This window comes from Callospermophilus lateralis, chromosome 10, assembly GCF_048772815.1.
Source record: "Callospermophilus lateralis isolate mCalLat2 chromosome 10, mCalLat2.hap1, whole genome shotgun sequence".
Lineage (NCBI taxonomy): Eukaryota > Metazoa > Chordata > Mammalia > Rodentia > Sciuridae > Callospermophilus > Callospermophilus lateralis.
This window is the reverse complement of record NC_135314.1, coordinates 109,200,270-109,219,368: the sequence shown is the minus strand read 5'-3', so window position 1 is coordinate 109,219,368 and position 19,099 is coordinate 109,200,270. Positions and strand designations below refer to the sequence as shown.

At 42.8% G+C, this 19,099-nt stretch overlaps 1 protein-coding gene across 1 annotated transcript; it reads left to right on the top strand.

Moving 5' to 3' along the window:
* Window positions 1–430: 430 nt before the first annotated feature.
* On the top strand, window positions 431–18,367 carry C10H3orf33 (chromosome 10 C3orf33 homolog). Its single transcript, XM_076868391.1, has 5 exons — window positions 431–564; window positions 2,617–2,676; window positions 9,533–9,680; window positions 13,131–13,291; window positions 17,606–18,367. The coding sequence occupies exons 1-5, from the start codon at window positions 439–441 to the stop codon at window positions 18,005–18,007; spliced, it is 897 nt and encodes a 298-aa protein (XP_076724506.1). The 5' UTR covers window positions 431–438; the 3' UTR covers window positions 18,008–18,367.
* Window positions 18,368–19,099: the final 732 nt, after the last annotated feature.

Sequence of the window (19,099 nt, the reverse complement as noted above, 5' to 3'; positions counted from 1 at the left end):
TTTTCTTTCAATCATGCCATTTATGAGGGTCTTTCACAGAGCTAAAGTTTTAAATTTTGGTGACACCTAATTTTTCTGTTTTCCTTTTATGGATGGGTTTGTGGTGTCAAGCATAATTCAAATACAAGAAATATGTATGTGGTTATATTTGGGGGCGGTGGAAGGAATTAAGTGCTTCAACTTCCTTTCCTGCTGGCACCTGCGGAAACCAGCGGTAGGTTTAACTGAAGTCACAAATTGTCACCTCTGCTGGGCGGCAGGAATGCTTGCTCACCCCTGTCCCCAGGGCCTGGGAAAATGCGGACCCTGCTGCATGTTTGTGAGGAGCGTTCCGCCCGCGCGCGCCCCCTGCCGCCGCCCAGGAGCACCGTGGCCCCAAAGGGACCCGCCCGCGCGCGCCCCCTGCCGCGGCCCAGTAGCACAGCAGGCGGCAGCGACATGGCGGGGCAGTCCGCGGGTCTCGATTCACAGCCGCCTGAGCCGCCTGAGCCGCCGGACGCAGCGGCGCCCAACGCGGTGGCGCGGGTCTCTCAGTGGGCGGACAACCACCTGCGCCTAGTCCAGGTGCCGTGGCGCGGTCGGGAGCGCGGGGAGGGCTGGGCTGGTACGCGATGTGGCCGGGGACCGGGGACCGGGAACGCGGGCAGCCACAGCCACCGGGCCTGGAGCGATGGCCGCCGAGCTGGGGAGGCCAGGGCGCCGCGCGATTTCTGCACAGCGCCTCGCGGCTCCGCCCCGCCCTCTGCTGCCCGGGAGCGCGCTCAGGCTGGCGGCGCGCAGGGGGGGCGGGGGCTGCGCAGCGGGCGGCTGATTCCTGGCCGGGGTCCTCCGAGCGCTGGCCACCGTACCTCCGAGCGCTGGCCGCCACCCTGGGCCAAGCGCGCCGCGGAGTGGGGGAATCACGGCCTTTTTGTGTTTTTTCTTTTTCTTTTTCATATATATATATATATATATATATATATATATATATATATATATATGAAAAAAAATATATTTTTTTGATAAACCTTTATTTTTAAAATTTATTTAAACGCGGTGCTGAGAATGGAACCCGGTGCCTCATCACACATGCCAGGCAGGTGTGCTGCCGCTCAGCCCCAGTCGCGGCCCCGGGCCTTTCTGTGATTTTTCTTATAGATATGGAGTACAGTTTTTCAAACGCTGTAACTATTCACCTATTACTTTTTCTCCAAAGAATAGAACTTTCTAAATCATCACACACACGCACGCACGCACGCACGCACGCACGCACACACACACACACACACACTTTTTATTTTTAGTTACCATAGGTGGTCTATTTGTCGCCAGGTGTCCCACATCTGGGCGGATGGATGGGACCTGACCCTCTGGCCTTGAAAGACACCCTGGAGCAAGTAATAAAAGCCACAGAAGAGTCCTGGGGCCTGACGTTTGGGGAGGGAAAAGTGGTCAGGAGAGGCTGAAGAGGAGGAGCGGTGGGGACAGGAACCCAGATAAACTAGGCGGCCCCAGGGGTAGCCCCAGGAAGGGAAGGATTGGGAGCTGGTTTTAGAAGGAATGATTAACTTAAAAATTCTGGGGAATTTTCTGGAGAAGTTGAATGATTGAGCTTTAGGATGGCTCCGCAGCCAGGCAGCGTGGGCCATGTCTGTCTACAGTCCTGGGGCAGCCCCGTGCACTGACTGCCACTTACTAAGTGCTAGATAAATGTACTTAGCCTCCGTGAGTGGATCTGATATATGTCAATCCATGAGGCCTTGTCTCTTGCGGTTCAGTGGGAATAGATGCGTGATTATTTCGAATTAAAAATTGGCCTCAGGGATGGGATGGGAGTGAGGCTCAGTGATCACATGTGTGCTTAGCATGTGCAAGGTCCTGGGCTGCACGCACACAGATTGCCTCAGAAGGGTAGTGGGAGCAAGCAGTATTGAGTTAGCACATAGGTTAAGTTAGTCCAAACCGTCCCCAGTGAATATTTTTATTCTCTTTTACTATGCACCTAGTTGTAGTTATTGAAAAAACAGTATGTTAGACTCTCACTCTTTTTGAGGGAGTCTATATTCCTATTTTTTTTTTTTTTTTATATTGAAGTCCTTTAGATCTACTTCAGTTTAAATGAATCAATTTAAAAGCGTTACTGGGCTGGGGTTGTAGCTCAGTGATAGAGTGCTTGCCTAGCATGTGTGAGGCACTGGGTTCAATCCTCAGCACCATATAAAAATAAATAAAATAAAGGTCTTAGAAAATGAAAAAAAAAAAAGCATCACTAAGTTTTCCCTATCATTTACCCACATGTCTTTGTCAAGATGCTGTATTTTAATGTTTTAGTGTTAAGGTTTTCCTACCAAATAGTTAAATTCTCACCATGAATGCAAGGTTATGCTTACAATGGTGGGCATAGAACAGGAAGTATTAGACCCTTCATGATTCCAGGAATTGATGGGTGAAGTAATACTATCAAGTTACCATGCGAGCTACAAAAAGATGGAGACTAAGGGTGGACAGAGTTTTGGGAAGAAATGGGCCATCACTGGGAGGATGTGCATTATTTGCACATTTTTCCCTCTTAATTAGCACCTTCACTATTGTGACTGAGAATTACTGAGAATTAATCATTAAATCTCTTTTCCGTAGAACATCAGCACTGGAATGGCCATAGCTGGAATAATATTATTTGTTAGAAGTGTTCGACTGGTGAGTTGAAAAATGAAAAAAAGAAAATAGGCGATTTATTCTCACTTTAAATAGTTTTTATCTCAAGTGGCGTATTGTTTTGTTACTTGTATTGGAAGCTTTTAAATAGTATTTTACAACAGTGGGCGAATTTTAAGATCTTGGTGTAAAAGTAACATGCACAGGATTTTACAGAAAGCAACTGTAGCCTGCATTTCCTTAATCACTACTCTTGCACTTACATATGAATCTGAGCAGGTATGGCAGCACACACCTGTAATCCCAGCGGCTTGGGAGGCTGAGGCCAGAGGATAACAAGTTTGAGACCAACCTCAGCAACTTAGCAAGGCCCTAAGCAACTTAGTGAGACCCTGTCTCAAAATAAAAAATAAAAATGTCTAGGGATGTGGCTCACTGATAGAGCATTCAATCTCCCCAACCAAAAAAAAAAAAAAAAGAGAGAGAAAAAAGGATTAGTTTGTTAAAATGTGATAATTACTAAATTTGCATTCCAGACACTGTGAAATATCTTAAAAAGCATTTTCTACAGTTTAATTATGTCCCTTGGCATAATTAAACTGTAGAAAATAATTTATGCTTTCAGATTTTTTTTTTTTTTAATTTTGTTGACAGGGGTGCTGGGGTTGTGGCTCAGTGGTAGAGCTCTTGCCTAGCATGCACGAGGCACTGGATTTGATCCTCAGCACCCCATAAATGTAAAATAAAGATATTGTGTCCACCTAAAACTAAAAAATAAATATTTTTTAAAATTTTTGTTGTCATTTTGGCCCTTTTGACAATGCTTTAATCATACACATGGTGGAAATCCATTTGATAAGTTGTATTGGTCAACCTTTCATCATTGTGACCAAAATACCCAAGTTAATTTTGGCTCATGGTTTCAGAGGTTCAGTCCATGGTAGGTTACCACCATTGCTCTGGACTCAAGGTGAGGCAGACCATCATGGTGAAAGGACTTGGTGGAGGAGTGCTAATCTGTTCGTGGTAGCTGGGAAGCAGAGAGTGGGGGAAGGGACCACAGGGAAGCCCCCAGTGACCTATGTCCTCCAGCCATACCCCATGTGCCTACAGTCACCACCCAGACAGTCCATTCAAACTAGATGGATTGATTAGGTTACAGCTCTCACAATCTAAGTCCAGATTGACAAGTATATTTTTTTCATTTTTTTAAATTGTGGTAAGATAATTTATATCTTAATCATTTCAAAATGTACAGAAAGCTCAGGGATATTAAGTACCTTCGTATTGTGTGTGATCATCATCACTTCTTTAGAACTTCTTCATCTTGCAAAACCGAAACTCTATACCCATTAAACAGTAGCTCCCCTTCCCCTGGCCCCCAACCCCTGGCAACCATCATCCTCTTTCTATCTATGATTTTACTAATCTAGGACCTCTTATAAGTATGAACCAGACTGTTTTGGGGGTTTCTTTTAGATTGTCTTAATTTACTGAGCATGATGTTCTCTGTCTTCATCCATATTGTAGCATATATTAAAATTTTTTAAGACTTCTCATCTTCTGTGGTATATGTGTGTACCACATTCCTCTGTTGATGGGCACCAGATTGCTGCAACATTTTAGCTATTGTGATTAATGCTGCTTTGACCAACAATGTACAAATATCTCTTTGAGATCCTGCTTTCAATTCTTTTGGGTCTGTACACCAAAGTGAATTTGCTGGATCATATGTTAATTGTATTTTTAATTTTTAGAGGACTGCCATTCTGTTTCCCGTAGTGGCTGTGTCATTTTACGTCCCCACCAGCTGTGCATGAGGGTTTCCATTTCTGCACATTCTCATCAATACTTGTTATTTTCTGCTGTTTGGATAGGAGCCGATAAAACGGGTACCAGTGATTTTTTTTTTTTTTTTTACTGTGGTTTTGATTTGCATTTGCATTTCCCCGGTGATATTTGCATTTCCCTAGTGTTGTTGAACACGTTTTCATGGGTTTTTTGGCTTTCATCTATCTTCTTTGAATGTTTATGCTTTTTGCCCATTTTTTAAATCCAGTTGCTTGGTTTTTGTTGTTGAGTTTTACATATTTTCTGAATATTCATCCCTTACTTGGTATTTGATTTGCAAATATTCCCTTCCCTTCTGTAGATTGTTTTTTCACTCTTGACAGCATCCATCCAGGGGAGTTTTAAATTTTTCATGAAATCTAATTGGTCTGTTTTTTCCCGTATCGCCTGTGCCTTTGGAGTCACATCTGAGATAAATCATTGCCAATTCAATGTCACTAACCTTTTTGTCCTATATTTTGTTTTAAGAGTTTTGAAGTTTTAGGTGTTCTATTTAGATCTTTAATCCATTTTAATTAATTTTTGTAGGTGGACTAAGAAAATAGACTCGAATGACTAATGTCAAATGAAAGTGGGTATATTACTACCAATTCTACAGAAATAAGGACTATAAGAGAGTACTGTGTAGCTGGGGATGTGGCTCAGTAGTAGAGTGCTTGCATAGCATGCATAGGGCCCTGGGTTCAATCCCAAAAAATCACACACACACAGACATACGTGCACACACAAAAAATAGAGTAATATGATACATCAAATTGAGTAATGTACATGAAATGAATAAATTCCTAGAAACTCAAAGACTGAATCATGAAGAAATAGAAAATCCGAATAGACCTATATAGTAAGATTAAATGAGTAATCACAAATCTCCCAAGAAAGAAAAGCACTGTTCTTGTTGGCTTCACTGTTGAATTCTAGCAGGCATTTAAAGAACTAAGCAAACCTTCTCAAACTTTTCCCCAGAATTCAAGAGGATAAATACTTGTTAACCAGTCTTTGAAGCTAGCATTCCACTGATCCAAAAGCCAAAGGAAAAAAACACAAACCAATATTCCTTGTGAACCTTATGCAAAAATATCCTGAACTGAATGCTAGCAAACCAACTTCTACCTTATACTGAAAGGATTATGCATCCTAACCAAGTGGGATTTATTCCTGGAATGTAAAGATGGTTCAACATACAAAGATCAATCAACATAATACACCACATTAGTTGACTGTGAGGGAAAAAATAGGTGAAAAAGCACCCAACAGCTAGGAATAGAAAACGTAAAAGCCACACCATGAACATCATACACAGTGGTGAAAGACCGAGAGCTTTTCCTCTTAGATCGGGAACAGGGCAAGGAGGCCCACTCTCACTACTTCTATTTGGCATATTTCTTTTCCTTGCCTGATTGCTGTGGCTAGAACTTCCAACGTTTTGTGTACATAGTTTCATTTAATGCTGATGATGGTCCTGTGAACAAGGTAGTCTTGTACTTGGTACCTAGGTAGATGAGGAGCTGCATGGATACTTAGAGAAGATCATTCCTCATAGCTGGATTTCAAGTGTGTGTCTTCTTGAATTTGAAACCCTTGCATTTTCTTTCTGTGGGAAGCTTCCAGCTTTATCCATTTGTCCTCAGGACATCTCCTTCAGTGTCTGAAGCTCAGACACTGCATTTCCTTTTTGCCTTTTCAGGAGACTGGCAGTGTTTATCACAGGTTCAGGACTCACTTCCTTTCAAGGTGTCCTCCCGTGTCCCTGTACTTTGAGTCTTTTTCTTTTAGCCCCTTAGCATGGATCCTTTACCTGAGCCTGAGCCTGATTGTATCTTGCTTGCTGCTGTTCCCTGGCTGTTTGGTATAGGGCGTTTCCCAGCAGCTCAGCCTTGAGCTTCCTGCTGCTGCAGAATCCAGAGGAGCAGAGGCCCAGGGTCTTTCTCATGTAGAAGGTGAGCTCCTTGAGAGCGGGAACACAGAGCTCCATTTCTCTTCCCTCCCTCTGCTCCTCTGTGAGTTCTAAACTCTAAACCTGAGGCGTGTTTGATTGTAGTCCTACGTCCTGTAGCAGCGACCCCTCAGAGTTGAGAGGCAGGTTCTTGAAGACGTCTTTAAGGCCTCTCTGCCCCTTCCTCACGCTCCCTGGGCAAGATGCTCTTGGCTCTTTACTGATGTGGCTTCTGGCTCTTTTCCCTCCCCTTTGGCCTTGTTCTGGTCTGTCAAAGCCTTGACCAGAGGGCTGATTCAGGGAATTCACTCTGTCTTCTCTTGTTCTGGGTCCTGTTTCTAATGATGGTGCCCAAGGTTGAAAGTCTTTATTTTGGAAGAAGGGAGTGGGTTGCACTTTTTTTTTTTTTTAATGTTTTCTATTTTGCCATCTTTATCACACTTTCTCATTTTGAGTTCACAGTTCCTAAAACCTCCAAAGCTTTTTTACATTTTCTGCTATAAATTAGTCCTTGCTCCTTCTTCATTAGCTCCAGGGCAGACATTCATATTTTGGGCCATTCTGGTTGTTGAGAGCCCTCTGAACACTTACTGGGCCTCTGGTGTTACCTCCCTGCCGTCCTGATGCTGGGTCCTGATGAGGCACTCAGGTGGTTGGTGGCTGTATCAGACTGGAGAGGACCCTCGTCTGAGTTCCACGGCTTGCTTCCCGAGTGTCCCAGCCTGAGAGCTGTCTGACGTGGTGACATCTGACCCACGATGGTGTCCCCCATTTGCATGTCATAGGCAACCGTGTCAGGAGACCCAGACTCTGGTTTGATTTAATACTTTCCCTCTTATTTATATTCTGCATATTCCACCTTCTCAAGTGAATACTGGCAGTAAATCTAGAATCTGTTTCCTCCCTGCTTCTTTTTTTTTTTTTTAATGATTTTATTTTTTTAAATACATGACAGCAGAATGCATTACAATTCTTAATATACATATAGAGCACAATTTTTCATAAAGAATGTTTCTTTCATAAAGAATGTTCATGCCAATTCATGTCTTCATACATGTACTTTTTTGCATTACAATTCTTATTACACATATACAGCACAATTTTTCATATCTCTGGTTGTATATAAACTATGTTGACACCCAATTTGTGTCTTCATACATGTACTTTGGATAACAATGTCCATCACATTCCACCATCCTTGCTAACCCCCTCTCTCCTCCCTTTCCCTCCCACCCCTCTGCCTCCCACCCCTCTACCCTATCTAGAATTCGTCTATTCCTCCGATGCTCCCCCTCCCTACCCCACTATGAGTCAGCCTCCTTATATCAGAGAAAACATTAGGCATTTGTTTTTTGGGGAGGATTGGCTAACTTCACTTAGCATTATCTTTTCCAACGCCATCCATTTACCTGCAAATTTTATAACATTCATTTATGTTTAATATAGATTCACCACTTAGTAATGTTTTTCCACAGCTGTTCTCTCTCCCTCTGTAAAACCATTTGGAAACAAGTGTGGATATACCCAGGACCTCTTCTCAATGTACTTCCTAACAACAAGGATGCTCCCCTGTGTGCACATTGATGTCATCACTTTTCGTACATTTAACATTCTTGTCATGATATTTTCTAAAATGTAGTTCATACTCTGATTTTCTCAAAAATGCCCTTAATTATTGCATTGTCCAAATCCAAAATTTGGTAAAGAACCATACATGTGGGCTGGGAATTTAGCTTAGTTGGTAGAGTGCTTGCCTTGCATGCACAAACCCTGGGTTCAATCTCCAGTACCACACACACAAAAAAAGAATAATACATTGTAACCAATTCTGTCTCATTAGTCTCTGATTCTAGAATATTACTCCCACTTGCTTTTCTTTCAGTTTTTGTCTCATGATACTAACGTTTTGGAGTTCATGCTTGTTGTCTTGTAGAATGTCTGATGTTCTGGATTTATCTGTTTCCTTATTAAATTCAATGTATATACTTTGGTGGTGGTGTGTAATTTCTATTTTATTGCATCAAGATTCATAATGCCAGTTCACCCTATAATATTATGACCTAATAAAACTAGCAGTAATCTCTTAGTATCCAATACCTAGCCCAGCACATATCCAGATTTCCCTAATTGTTACATGGTGTCTTTTTAAAATAGATGATCTAGCTAAGAATGGTAGCACATGCCTGTAATCCGAGCAACTCAGGAGGCTGATGCAGGATGATTGAAAGTTCAAGGGCAGCCTCGGCAACTTAATGAGACTTTCAGTAACTGAGGCCCTACCTGAAAATAAAAAATAAAAAGGGTTGGGGGTGTGGCTCAGTGATTAAGTGCCACTGATACCTAGTACCCAAAATAAGTTCCTTGTACCAAAAGTAAAATAAAAATGGATGTCTGTCCAAATCAGAATCCCAAGGTTCCATACATTGTATTTGTTGTATTTCTTAAGTCTCTTTTGTTTATAACACACACACACACACACACACACACACACACACGCACACGCACGCATAACCCCTATTCCCTCAAGCCATTGATTTGGTAGGCAAGCACCTAATTTATCTGTCACACTGCTCCACACTCTGGACTTCTCTGCCGCATTATTCTTATTTTTCAAAGACATTGGCTCTGCTTCACTGTCTTAGGAAGCTGGGTTCTAACATATCCTTCTGTCAGGTGAGGTCCCTAACTAGTCACGATGGTGAATGAGGCTTTTACATCCGGAATGTAGAAGTGTCCACCACGCCAGACTTCCCCTTGGTGTTAGGGATGGAGGTAGATTCCTAATGTTGGCCTTTTTTCCCTTTAAAACAAAAAACTTTGGCTTTTAAGTGAGAAGTGCTGTTGGTTAAGGGTCTTGTCTAATTTAATTTGACATAGCTGGGTTTAGGTTTTAGGTGTAATGTCTCATATACAGTAGTTTGAAAGAGAAAAATAATGAACAGGGAGTTCTGACGTGGTGCCTCAGAACTAAATTTAAGAAATTTAAATTTAAGAACTAAATTTAAATTTTTCAATATGTCTTTTTGTTAAATATTTAAATGGTAATTTCACACTTTTGGATTTTAAATTAAAATGATAATAAAAAATTGTGTTTTTCTCTTTCTAAATCAACAGACATCAAAGTTTACACACTCTTCAGATATCCCAGTAGAATTTATAAGAAAGCATGTTAAACTCCGAGGACGCTTACACCGGATAACTGAGGATGGTTTAGAAATTGAACATATTCCTATTACTTTGCCTCTCATATCTTCATGGAGAAGTAAGTAAGATGCAAGAACAAACCAAATAACTATTGCAGTTATTACTATTATGTGAAATAACTAGGTGGTATTTAGAAAATAGCAAAAAATGTCATTTTAGTTCCTATTACCCTCCGTGGCCCATGATAGAACGTCCAAACCCTGGCCTGAGGTGAGGAACTCTTTCTTTGGCTCCAGGTTTCCTTCTTCTCTTCCTTCTCTTTTTATGAACTCCACAGTCTTTCAGGGACTGGGCTCTTCACCCCACATGTGGTGGCCATCTGCTAGGTCTGGGCTGAGCTCTGAACATGCCCAGGAAGCAAACCTGGCCGCCCAGCCTTGGTGCTCTGGGTGCTGGTGGTCCTGGTGGAAGACAGTGGATGACAGGAAAGGCTGTCCTAGGCCCTGTGAAGGAACGGAACAGGTCCTGGGGGCCGTGGGGACAGGGGCAGCTATAGGACAGAGGAGTCAAGAAGGCCCCCTGAGAAGGAGCACTGAAGAACCTGAGGGCTGCCACCAGGGCAGAGGGCATCGGCTTGAAGTTTTGACAAGGTGCCTGACCTGGCTGAGGCACAGGGAGGAGGGAGTGAGAGGAACCAGGGGGGCCTTCGGGGTAGGCATGAGCCAGGTGGGTCCTGCCTCTCCCTGTGCGCCTTTGGGAAACCGTTTTAACTCCCTGTGGAGCTGTCCTTTATTGGAGCTGGCCTTTGCCGTGTTTGCTATGACAAATGCAATATGACAGTAGCCTTTTCCTGTAGTTATTATGGGATGAGGTTTATGTACCACTGAACTACAAGCCCCTGATGGGCAGAACCTTCTCCTATTATCTTGATATTCAGGCACTAGAAAAAGACTATTAGAGAGAACTGGTAAAATTTGTCAAATGAATTAATTTAGTTCTACTTAAAGATCTTAATACTATTTTAATTTCATGAAGAAAAATGTTTTCTTTTTTTCTTAAACTCTGTTGTTGAGGTTCAACTAGAGGAATAAGGTGAATTCTTTGCCCTGAACATACCTGACACCTCAGTTCTTTCAGTGAGCCAGAGGGAACGTGCACAGCTGGAGGGGGTCCTGCCTGAAGGAGGCCCAAGGGCTCTCAGCTCTGAGCGGGGCTCACGCCTCCCCAGGCAGGGCCGTGCAGTTCTGGAACAGCCTGGCTCTGGGAACCAGGACCCTTCCCCTTGTTTGCCTGCCTGTGCCGGGCCTGACAGCAGGCTGACGTTCATGCCAGGATCCGTGGCCCTGCAGGGGCATAGGTGCTCAGTGTTGTCAGTGGGTCTTACACAAATCATAGTGTGTCCCTGTGACTCAGTGCACAGAACCAGAACCTTAGAGATTAAAGGGGCCTAGGAAACCCCAATGCCCGACTGATTTCCTCCCTTTGTGTTTTTAGTATTTTCTGTGGAGACTGGCATCAGTCCCAGGTTTGGTTCCAGTGCAGAGGTGCCTGGCCTGGGGGACACGCCCTGCCTTTGTTCCTAGTTATGGTTTCCACCTCTGCCCAACAGGGACTTAGAAGATGGCCAGGACCCCTTCTTCACGACTCTTCTGTCCCTCATTGCTGTGATCTTTTCCTTGATGTATGTGAATGTGTGTTTGCTCCTCCTCATGACATGAGTACATGACACCAGGGTGAGACTCCTGTCTTATCAAGTTGTTGTCATGGATTCATTTATACTATTATAACTGTGTAGCAGTTATACACAGTTGTTGTATAACTGTGAGATTGTTTACAACAAATCCATTTTTACATCATGTGCTGTTTTTCCAGAAATTAAAAATATTTAATCACAAAGCTTCCTACCCATCTCTGGAAGCAGAAGTGTGGAGACTCCTTGGTGGCAGCCTCCCCTTGGTCTTTCCTTTACTTGACATACTTCCTGCTCCTTCCCTGTTTCTGTGTTCGCTCCCAAGACCTGGTCCCACCTTCAACCTGCTCAGTAGCCTCAGCATCTTCTTGTCATCCCACCCAGTACGCACTGGGCTTTTTAAAAAATGCTTGCAGAAAAGATTTGTTGAAGGGCTGGGAAGATGGAAGGGTTCACATCACAAAAACAAAACTCAAAAGTCATGGATTAGAAATCATAGACTTCTAAAAGTAATGCTTGCTTTTCCAAAAAAACTCCAATGGAACCGTACTGTGGGTCTATCTTACCTAATGCATAGATTTGCTTCTGGAAGATTTCTTGTTCAGTTCTTATTGACCACTTCATATTTTAAATGCTCAACAGGGAATTTCCTTGTTCGAGGGAACACAGTGACCTTTACCAAGGAAGGACTTAGGCATGAAGACTCAAGGTCTAGTTGGAATTTGAGTCAGACCATTCACTTCCTGCTCTGGTCTCACATTGTGGGGTCTTTTACAGGAAGGTGGCTGGTGGTGGTGGCTTCAGAGGGGGTTGGAGGAGACCTCGGAGTGTTTAGGCTTCTCTTGATCATTGGGTGCCATCTCATCTTTCACTGCATGTTCTACTTTAATTTAATTGGTATATTTACCGTATCACAGGCTTTTGCAAAGGGTACATTCTCTTTCCTACACCTTTTGATGTTTCTCTAGCTGAAACCCAAGGTGACAGTTTTAAGATGCCCATGTTTGAAGGAAAATGTATGTCCAGTGTCACATAACAGAGTTCTTCTTGAATGCAAATAGTATTTTTCCCCTAGAAATTAGATGAGCAGAACTTTCTACTTTCAATCACTTTATATGTGATCTATAAATGTTAAATTTATAATTTCTTCTTTTTTTTTTAAAGACACTAAATTTTTAAAAATTCCTTTTTGGAAAGTTGCAAACTTTTTTCTTAAAATAAAATTCTAAGCAGGGCATGGTGGTGCATGCCTGTATTCCCAGCACTGGGGAGGCTGTGTCACTAGGGTCTTGAGCCCAGAGCTGGAGGCCAGCCAGGGCAACAGTGAGAAGCTGTCATCTAAAAATAAATAAATAACAGATAAATATATTTTGTTATTAAAGTTAAATTGGTTAAAAGTTTATGAAGGGTTTGGATAAATAGATCTTCATACTGAATATAAATTGACAAACTATGAAAAGGTGATAATAACGTTGATTCAGATCAGTACTCCAGCTCTTGTAGCTAAACCCTTACCAGTGACGAAGCTGTTTTTACAGTGCTGGGGTAGCAGCAGCCTGTGTTACTAAACCACATGCCCTTATCTAGCTTTATGTGCACATCTGTAGAAATGCCTCCGGAAGGTTGAAGAAGATGGTTAAGTGGTTTAAATCTCCTCCTACCCTGGAGCTTTCTGGAATGGTTTTTAAAATTCCTCCATCTGTTATATATTTGTATTGTTCTGAAAGAAAACTTGAACATAAAACTAGGTGAACCTGAACTTATAGTATTTATAGATAGGACAGTGTTTGGAGTTTCTCTGGGGGTGGGGCAGACAGCTGTGGGACTTGCTTTTGCAGCCTGTTTCTAACCCTACTCTCCTCTTCCTGGCCTGCTCAGAGGAGCCCCAGGGCCTCTTGCTGGTGAGGCTGGCGGGAGTGGCGCTCACGGAGCCTGGAAGGCTGTGGCTGCAGGAGGAGCTGCGGCCTTCCCAGCTGCTGTGGTTCCAGTTGCTTGGGAGGGAGGACGAGACACTCTTCTGCTACCTCTTAGTGAAAAAGGTAAGAAGTGTGAGCAGTAACTAGCAATCTTCTGTGCTTATTATCCATATGTAAGTAATTAACTGTAACTTTCAATATGAACGGGACTCAACATTTTGGTTTTTTGAGTGTTGTGAATAGTGACCACACATCGAGAGCCAGCTGTTTCACATATAAATGTTACCAATGTTTGTTATGTGTCTGTTTTATGTTCATTATTGAAAAAATGGAAATTTATTTCTAAAGGCACCCTTTGAATCATTAGTGACATTGGCCTTGGTAATTGAGAGTATTTACACCTTCGCAGATGTGCAGTGCCTCAGGTCACCATCCTGAGTGGCTGGTGTCACAGCTGGGGTACATGCGGTGCTTCTGCAAGTCAGCACTGCTCAGTCTGGTCCAGTTCCCTGCCTTGTCGAGCGGTGGAAACTTAGAAGCTGCACAAGTGAAAATGCCGTCATCTGGGGCCTTAGGAATTACAGTTTGGAAACACAGCCTTGGTCAGCTCTGAGTCAGCCTTCGAAGAAGGAAGGGAAAATGGAGGCTTATGTTGAGCCGGCAGAGCTGATTTATTACAAGAGAGTAAAAATTCTGTCCTGAGGAAGCTTCTCTTGAGTTGAGAAACAGGTGCTGTGTGACAGGAACTGTGCAGCCATGGAGGACGAGATGTGTCTGCTTCCCACAGGGTCTGTGACATGGGTCCAGTGGTCGCTCATGTGCAGGCTGCAGCTGAGTCCCGTGGAGGCCCTGCCTCCATGGCCCCCAGACTCCAGGGAGTCTTTCAGCCTGGCGTCTCTCGTGGTTTTTCACAGTTGGTGGAGATGTCATGTACCCTGTCTTTTGACACTAGAGCCAAGCATTTTAAGTCCTGTTTCTGGCCCAAGGCCAGTCCTCTAAAGAACTCCTCAGAGTTTTCTCACCAGTGTAACAGGTCGTAGCCTTGTGGGAAGGGGGTCCTGGAGCCTCCTCTCTGCCGAACCCCTGTCCAGGGTCTGTGACATGCTTTTTCTTTTTTCTTTGGCGGGGGGTGGGGGGCAGTTGCAGGATACTGGGGATTGAACTCAGGGTCACTCGACCACTGAGCCACTATTTTGTACTTTAATCAGAGAGAGGGTCTCACTGAGTTGCTTAGGACCTCACTTTTGCTAAGGCCAGCTTTGAATTGGCAATCCTCCTGCCTCAGCCTCCCAAGCTGCTGGGATTACAGTCGTGTACCACCGCGCCCCACACATGCTTTCTTTTGATGGGCAAAACTAGCTATTACTCCTTGGTCACTTCAATGACATTCAGCTGTTAAATTATAATTATGATTGTATAATTTAAAAAGAAAATTATAATTATGAAGACTGTAACTACCACAGAGTCCTTTAAAATAAAAAAGCCCAGTTTCCCCAATATCCTGATAAATTGTTTTTCTGCAGCTAAGTTTCCTTATGCTGAGAATGGAGACCGAGGAACTAGCCCCAAGGCCTGGGCAGCACAGCAAGGTGGGACCTGGAACTGTGACCTGCCCTGGGCCAGCTCTGCCTAGCTCAGCACGCAGGTGCACTTCCTGCCTCGTGTCCTGCTGTACCCTCCCCTCTTCTACCACTGCCCATGTCTCTGGGCCCCCTGAAGACGCAGATCTGATCCGTCTCCCTCCCCTGGTCTCTGCCTCTCCAGCTTCAGTTGAGTTGCGAGCAGCGCAGCTTTGGATTCCAAGAACAGTGACGCAGAAAAAAGTTTATGGCTTAATATTTTTTAAAAAACAGAATACAAAATTGTACCCAAACTGATTTCTGACTATTTTCAGTGCCCGCCCATGTGGGTGTTCACTGAAGAGAGAGTGTCGGAAACAAAGTGGGAGAAGTGCAGTGGCAGGGGGAAGAGCAGGGTGTCTTAGTTTTAAAGTCCTTTATGAGGGGCTGGGGATATGGCTCAGTTGGTAGAATGCTTGCCTCGTATGTACAAGGCCCTGGGTTCAATCCCCAACACCACAAAAAAATAAAAACATTACTCTAATTTCACTGGTTAGTTATATCACATAAATATGTATTTAACATATTTATTTATTTATTAATATTTAATTTTTAGTTTTCGGCGGACACAACATCCTTGTTTGTATGTGGTGCTGAGGATGGAACCTGGGCCGCACGAATGCCAGGCGAGCGCGCTACCGCTTGAGCCACATCCCCAGCCCCGTATTTAACATATTTAAAAAATAAATAAAGTGCTTTATCATATAACATAATGTGACATTGTTAATGTGACATTGTTAAGGCAAGATTGCAATAAATAGGGCTGGGGGATGTGGCTCAAGTGGTAGCGCGCTTGCCTGGCATGCGTGCGGCCCGGGTTCGATCCTTAGCACCACATACAAAACAAAGATGTTGTGTCCGCCAAATACTAAAAAATAAATATTAAAGTTTTTTAAAAAAAAAAAAAAGATTGCAATAAATCACCGAGTCTGTGTTAAACCAGGAGACGGAAACTTTATTCACCAGTTGGCGGTTTGGATCCACCAGCTGGAGGGCCAAGTGGTAGCCTGCAAGTCTACACCCTTAGACCCCCTCCTGGGGTTTGAGTACACCTTTTATAGTTCAAAACCATGTTAAAGCATAAGTGGCTGTTGCTATGATTCAAAACTATAAACAAATGTCATGAGATCTAAAATCATAAGCAGAAAAGAATGGGCCAAAACGTCCCTAATTGTATACAAGTATAGAATGGTTACTAAACTCTAGACAATCAACATCTGACGGGGTACATTGTCCAAGAAAAATGGGAATTGAAGAGAGAACACTTTCACATTGTAAAAGAATTGCCATTTTGTGTTGCCAAACATGCTATGCTAAGCAACAGTTGATGGGTACAGAGGCACGGTTTTCCCTGGGAGAAGCATTTCTTCTGTATGAGGAGTCTCAGAGCAAAATGGAGTCTGTTTGGTCATTGCCCATATAGCCTGGCCCATAACAATATGTCAAACAAGAACAAGGAAATAAAGTCAGAGGAAAAGGATTATTATTTTAAGCCCAGTGTGGTGGTGCTTGCCTATAATCCCAGATATTCAGGCTGAGGCAGGAGGATCAAGACTAGCCTCAGCAATTTGGGGAGACTTGCTTCCAAATTAAGAAATTTTTAAAAGGCTGCTGGGTGCTGTGATGCACACCTGTAATCCCAGCAGCTTGGGAGGCTAAGGCAGGAGAATCACAAGTTCAAAGCCAGCCTCAGCAAAAGTGAGGTGTTAAGCAACTCAATGAGACCCTCTCTAAATAAAGTACAAGAAAAAAGACTGGGGATGTGGCTCAGTGGTCAAGTGCCCCTGAGTTCAATCCTGGTAACCTCCCAAAAAAGTATAAACAAAAATAAAAAAGGCTGAGGATGTAGCTCAGTGGTAAGCACCCTTGGGTTCTATCCCCAGTAGGACTAAATAAATGAATGGATGAAAATATTACTTTATTTCTTTATATGGTCTTATAAAATGTTTCCTGGTTTAAAATCTGGAGTTTTCACATTTTTAGAACTTAATTATGGGGGCTGGGATTGTGGCTCAGCAGTAGAGCGCTTGCTTAGCACAGGTGGGGCGGGACCCAGGTTCTATCCTCAGCACCACATAAAAAAAAAAAAATAAAGGCATTGTGCTATGTCCATCTACACCTAAAAAATAAATATTTTTTTAAAAAGAACTTAATTGTGAATTACTTGTCTAATGGTAAGATTATTTTATTAGGTTAAAATCCCACAAGAACTATAAAAATTGCTAAATAGGATCTTTTTCATATGATGAATTACTGGGGAGGAAATCCATTTATCCAGTTTCTTTAGGAAAACATCCCCAACTCTTTCTTATTTTTTATTTTGAGACAGGTTCTCACATTAAGTTGCTGAGGCTGGCTTTGAACTTGTGATCCTCCTGCCTCAGCCTCCTAAGCAGCTGGGATTACAGGCATGCACCACGGAGCCTGGACTGTTTTTTAATTTCTTTAGTTTCTTTTGCTTGCTTTCATCGAGACTCCTGCTTCCTGCCCCACCATCCCATAAACAGCACCACTAAGCCAAGAAAATATGTTCTATGCCTGGCTGCTGCTGCACCTCTTTGGGTTAGAGACCAAGGAGTTGTGAAATCCATCTTATATAGGGAGTACGTTGACTTTGAGCAAGGTTTTCTTCTGTATAATTCTCAAATTTAGCAGTAGCTATTTTAAGTTCTTGACCCTTTTTTTAGACAGTTTGGCTTTTTTTTTCCTAGAGGACTAAAATTGATGAATGACTGATTTTAACATAAACCTGATGTTATGGGTATAGTAATAATTTTCTTAAATAATTGGTAACTTTTTTTTTTTTTTTTAATTCAAGGGTAGATATTTTAGTGTGAATCTGAATGAAGAAATTTTGAGAAGAGGCCTGGGCAAAACTGTTCTTGTGAAAGGGCTAAATCATGACACTAACACCTATTGGAAAATTCACAGAAACTTACTTAAAGCCGAATTAACAGCCTTAAGAAAAGGAGTAGGAATATGGAAGGAAGAATCTGAAAAAGAAAGTTACTTGAAAAAATTCAAAGACTCCTGGAGAAAAATATGGAAAAAAGACAGTTACTTGGAAACAACTGGAGCAGATTTCAACCTGAAAAAAGACAGTTATTATGACAAATTCAGAAGGACTTATGAAATGTGGAAGGACAGCATGAGCAACCACTCCTTAGTGCTGAAAATCAGAGAACTTCTCAGTTGGTTACACTTTCGTAGAAAAGGGTGAAACAAATACGCAGGAGATCCAGAGGCAACCTGTGAAGACTAAGATGTAAATATGTGCCTCTCTTTGAGTTGAATGAAAATTTCCCCAAATGATCAAAGTTGTGTCTGTTGGCATTTAAACATTAACACAATTGCTGTTGTAAGTATAATATCAAACTTGATTTAAATAAGTTTTGATTAATATGCTGTAGGAAAAACAAAACAGTAAAAGGTTACCAACATGAAGGATGTACATAATGCTTGAAAAGAAAGAAAAGGTTAACTACGGGCTGTTGGGTTGTTTTGGGCAGCCATACTTAATTTTTGTTGAAAGGATATTTGCTTCCTTTTCCAGTTTTATCAACTTTCATTATATAATAAAGGAATTCTTCCCACCTGTGTCCAAGGCTGCTCTCCTCCCAGCTGCTTTCTAACTGTGAATCTGGGGCCGTGCCAGGACAGGTCACAGAGACCACCCTGGTAATAAAGAAGGGCTAATTTATCCCTGTTGTTTGAAGCGGGAGGGGACATCCTGGAGGGGACATCCGGAGGAGGATAATAAGAAACCAGGTGCTGAATGCAAAGAACCAGATGCCTCTGGACACTTCGGATTCCTGAAGCTGGGGTACTTAACTACCCTGTTTCCCCCAAGCTGCCACCCCCCCACTTTTTTTCTTTATCTTAGTCAATTGTATCTGGGCCTCACTTTGACCCATCCTTAATTCCTTTATGCAAGGATATCAAGGACTCTCACAGCCTCAGTTGGGGTTCACTTCCCTCCTGCGGACCTCCTTGGGATGCCTGTCCCAGGGACGGTGACATGGACACCTTCTTGAAGGCATGTGATCTCTGGGTGGCCAGACCCAGCTGGCTGGCAGCCATTGCCAGGGCCCAGGACTTCGCCTTTTGGCTTCATTTCTGAACTGTAGCCTGGCTTGTCTGAAGGACCGAGGGCAAGATGAACAGGTGACTGCAGAGAAGGTGGCTCTTTGTTACAGGACATGGTCATAATGTAGCCATTTGAAAAAGTGAAAAAGTCCCTTTGAGGCCAAATTTTTTACCAAAGCTTAGGTTTTTTCCTTTCTCAAAGAGAGGATTTACTACTTCTTAGGCC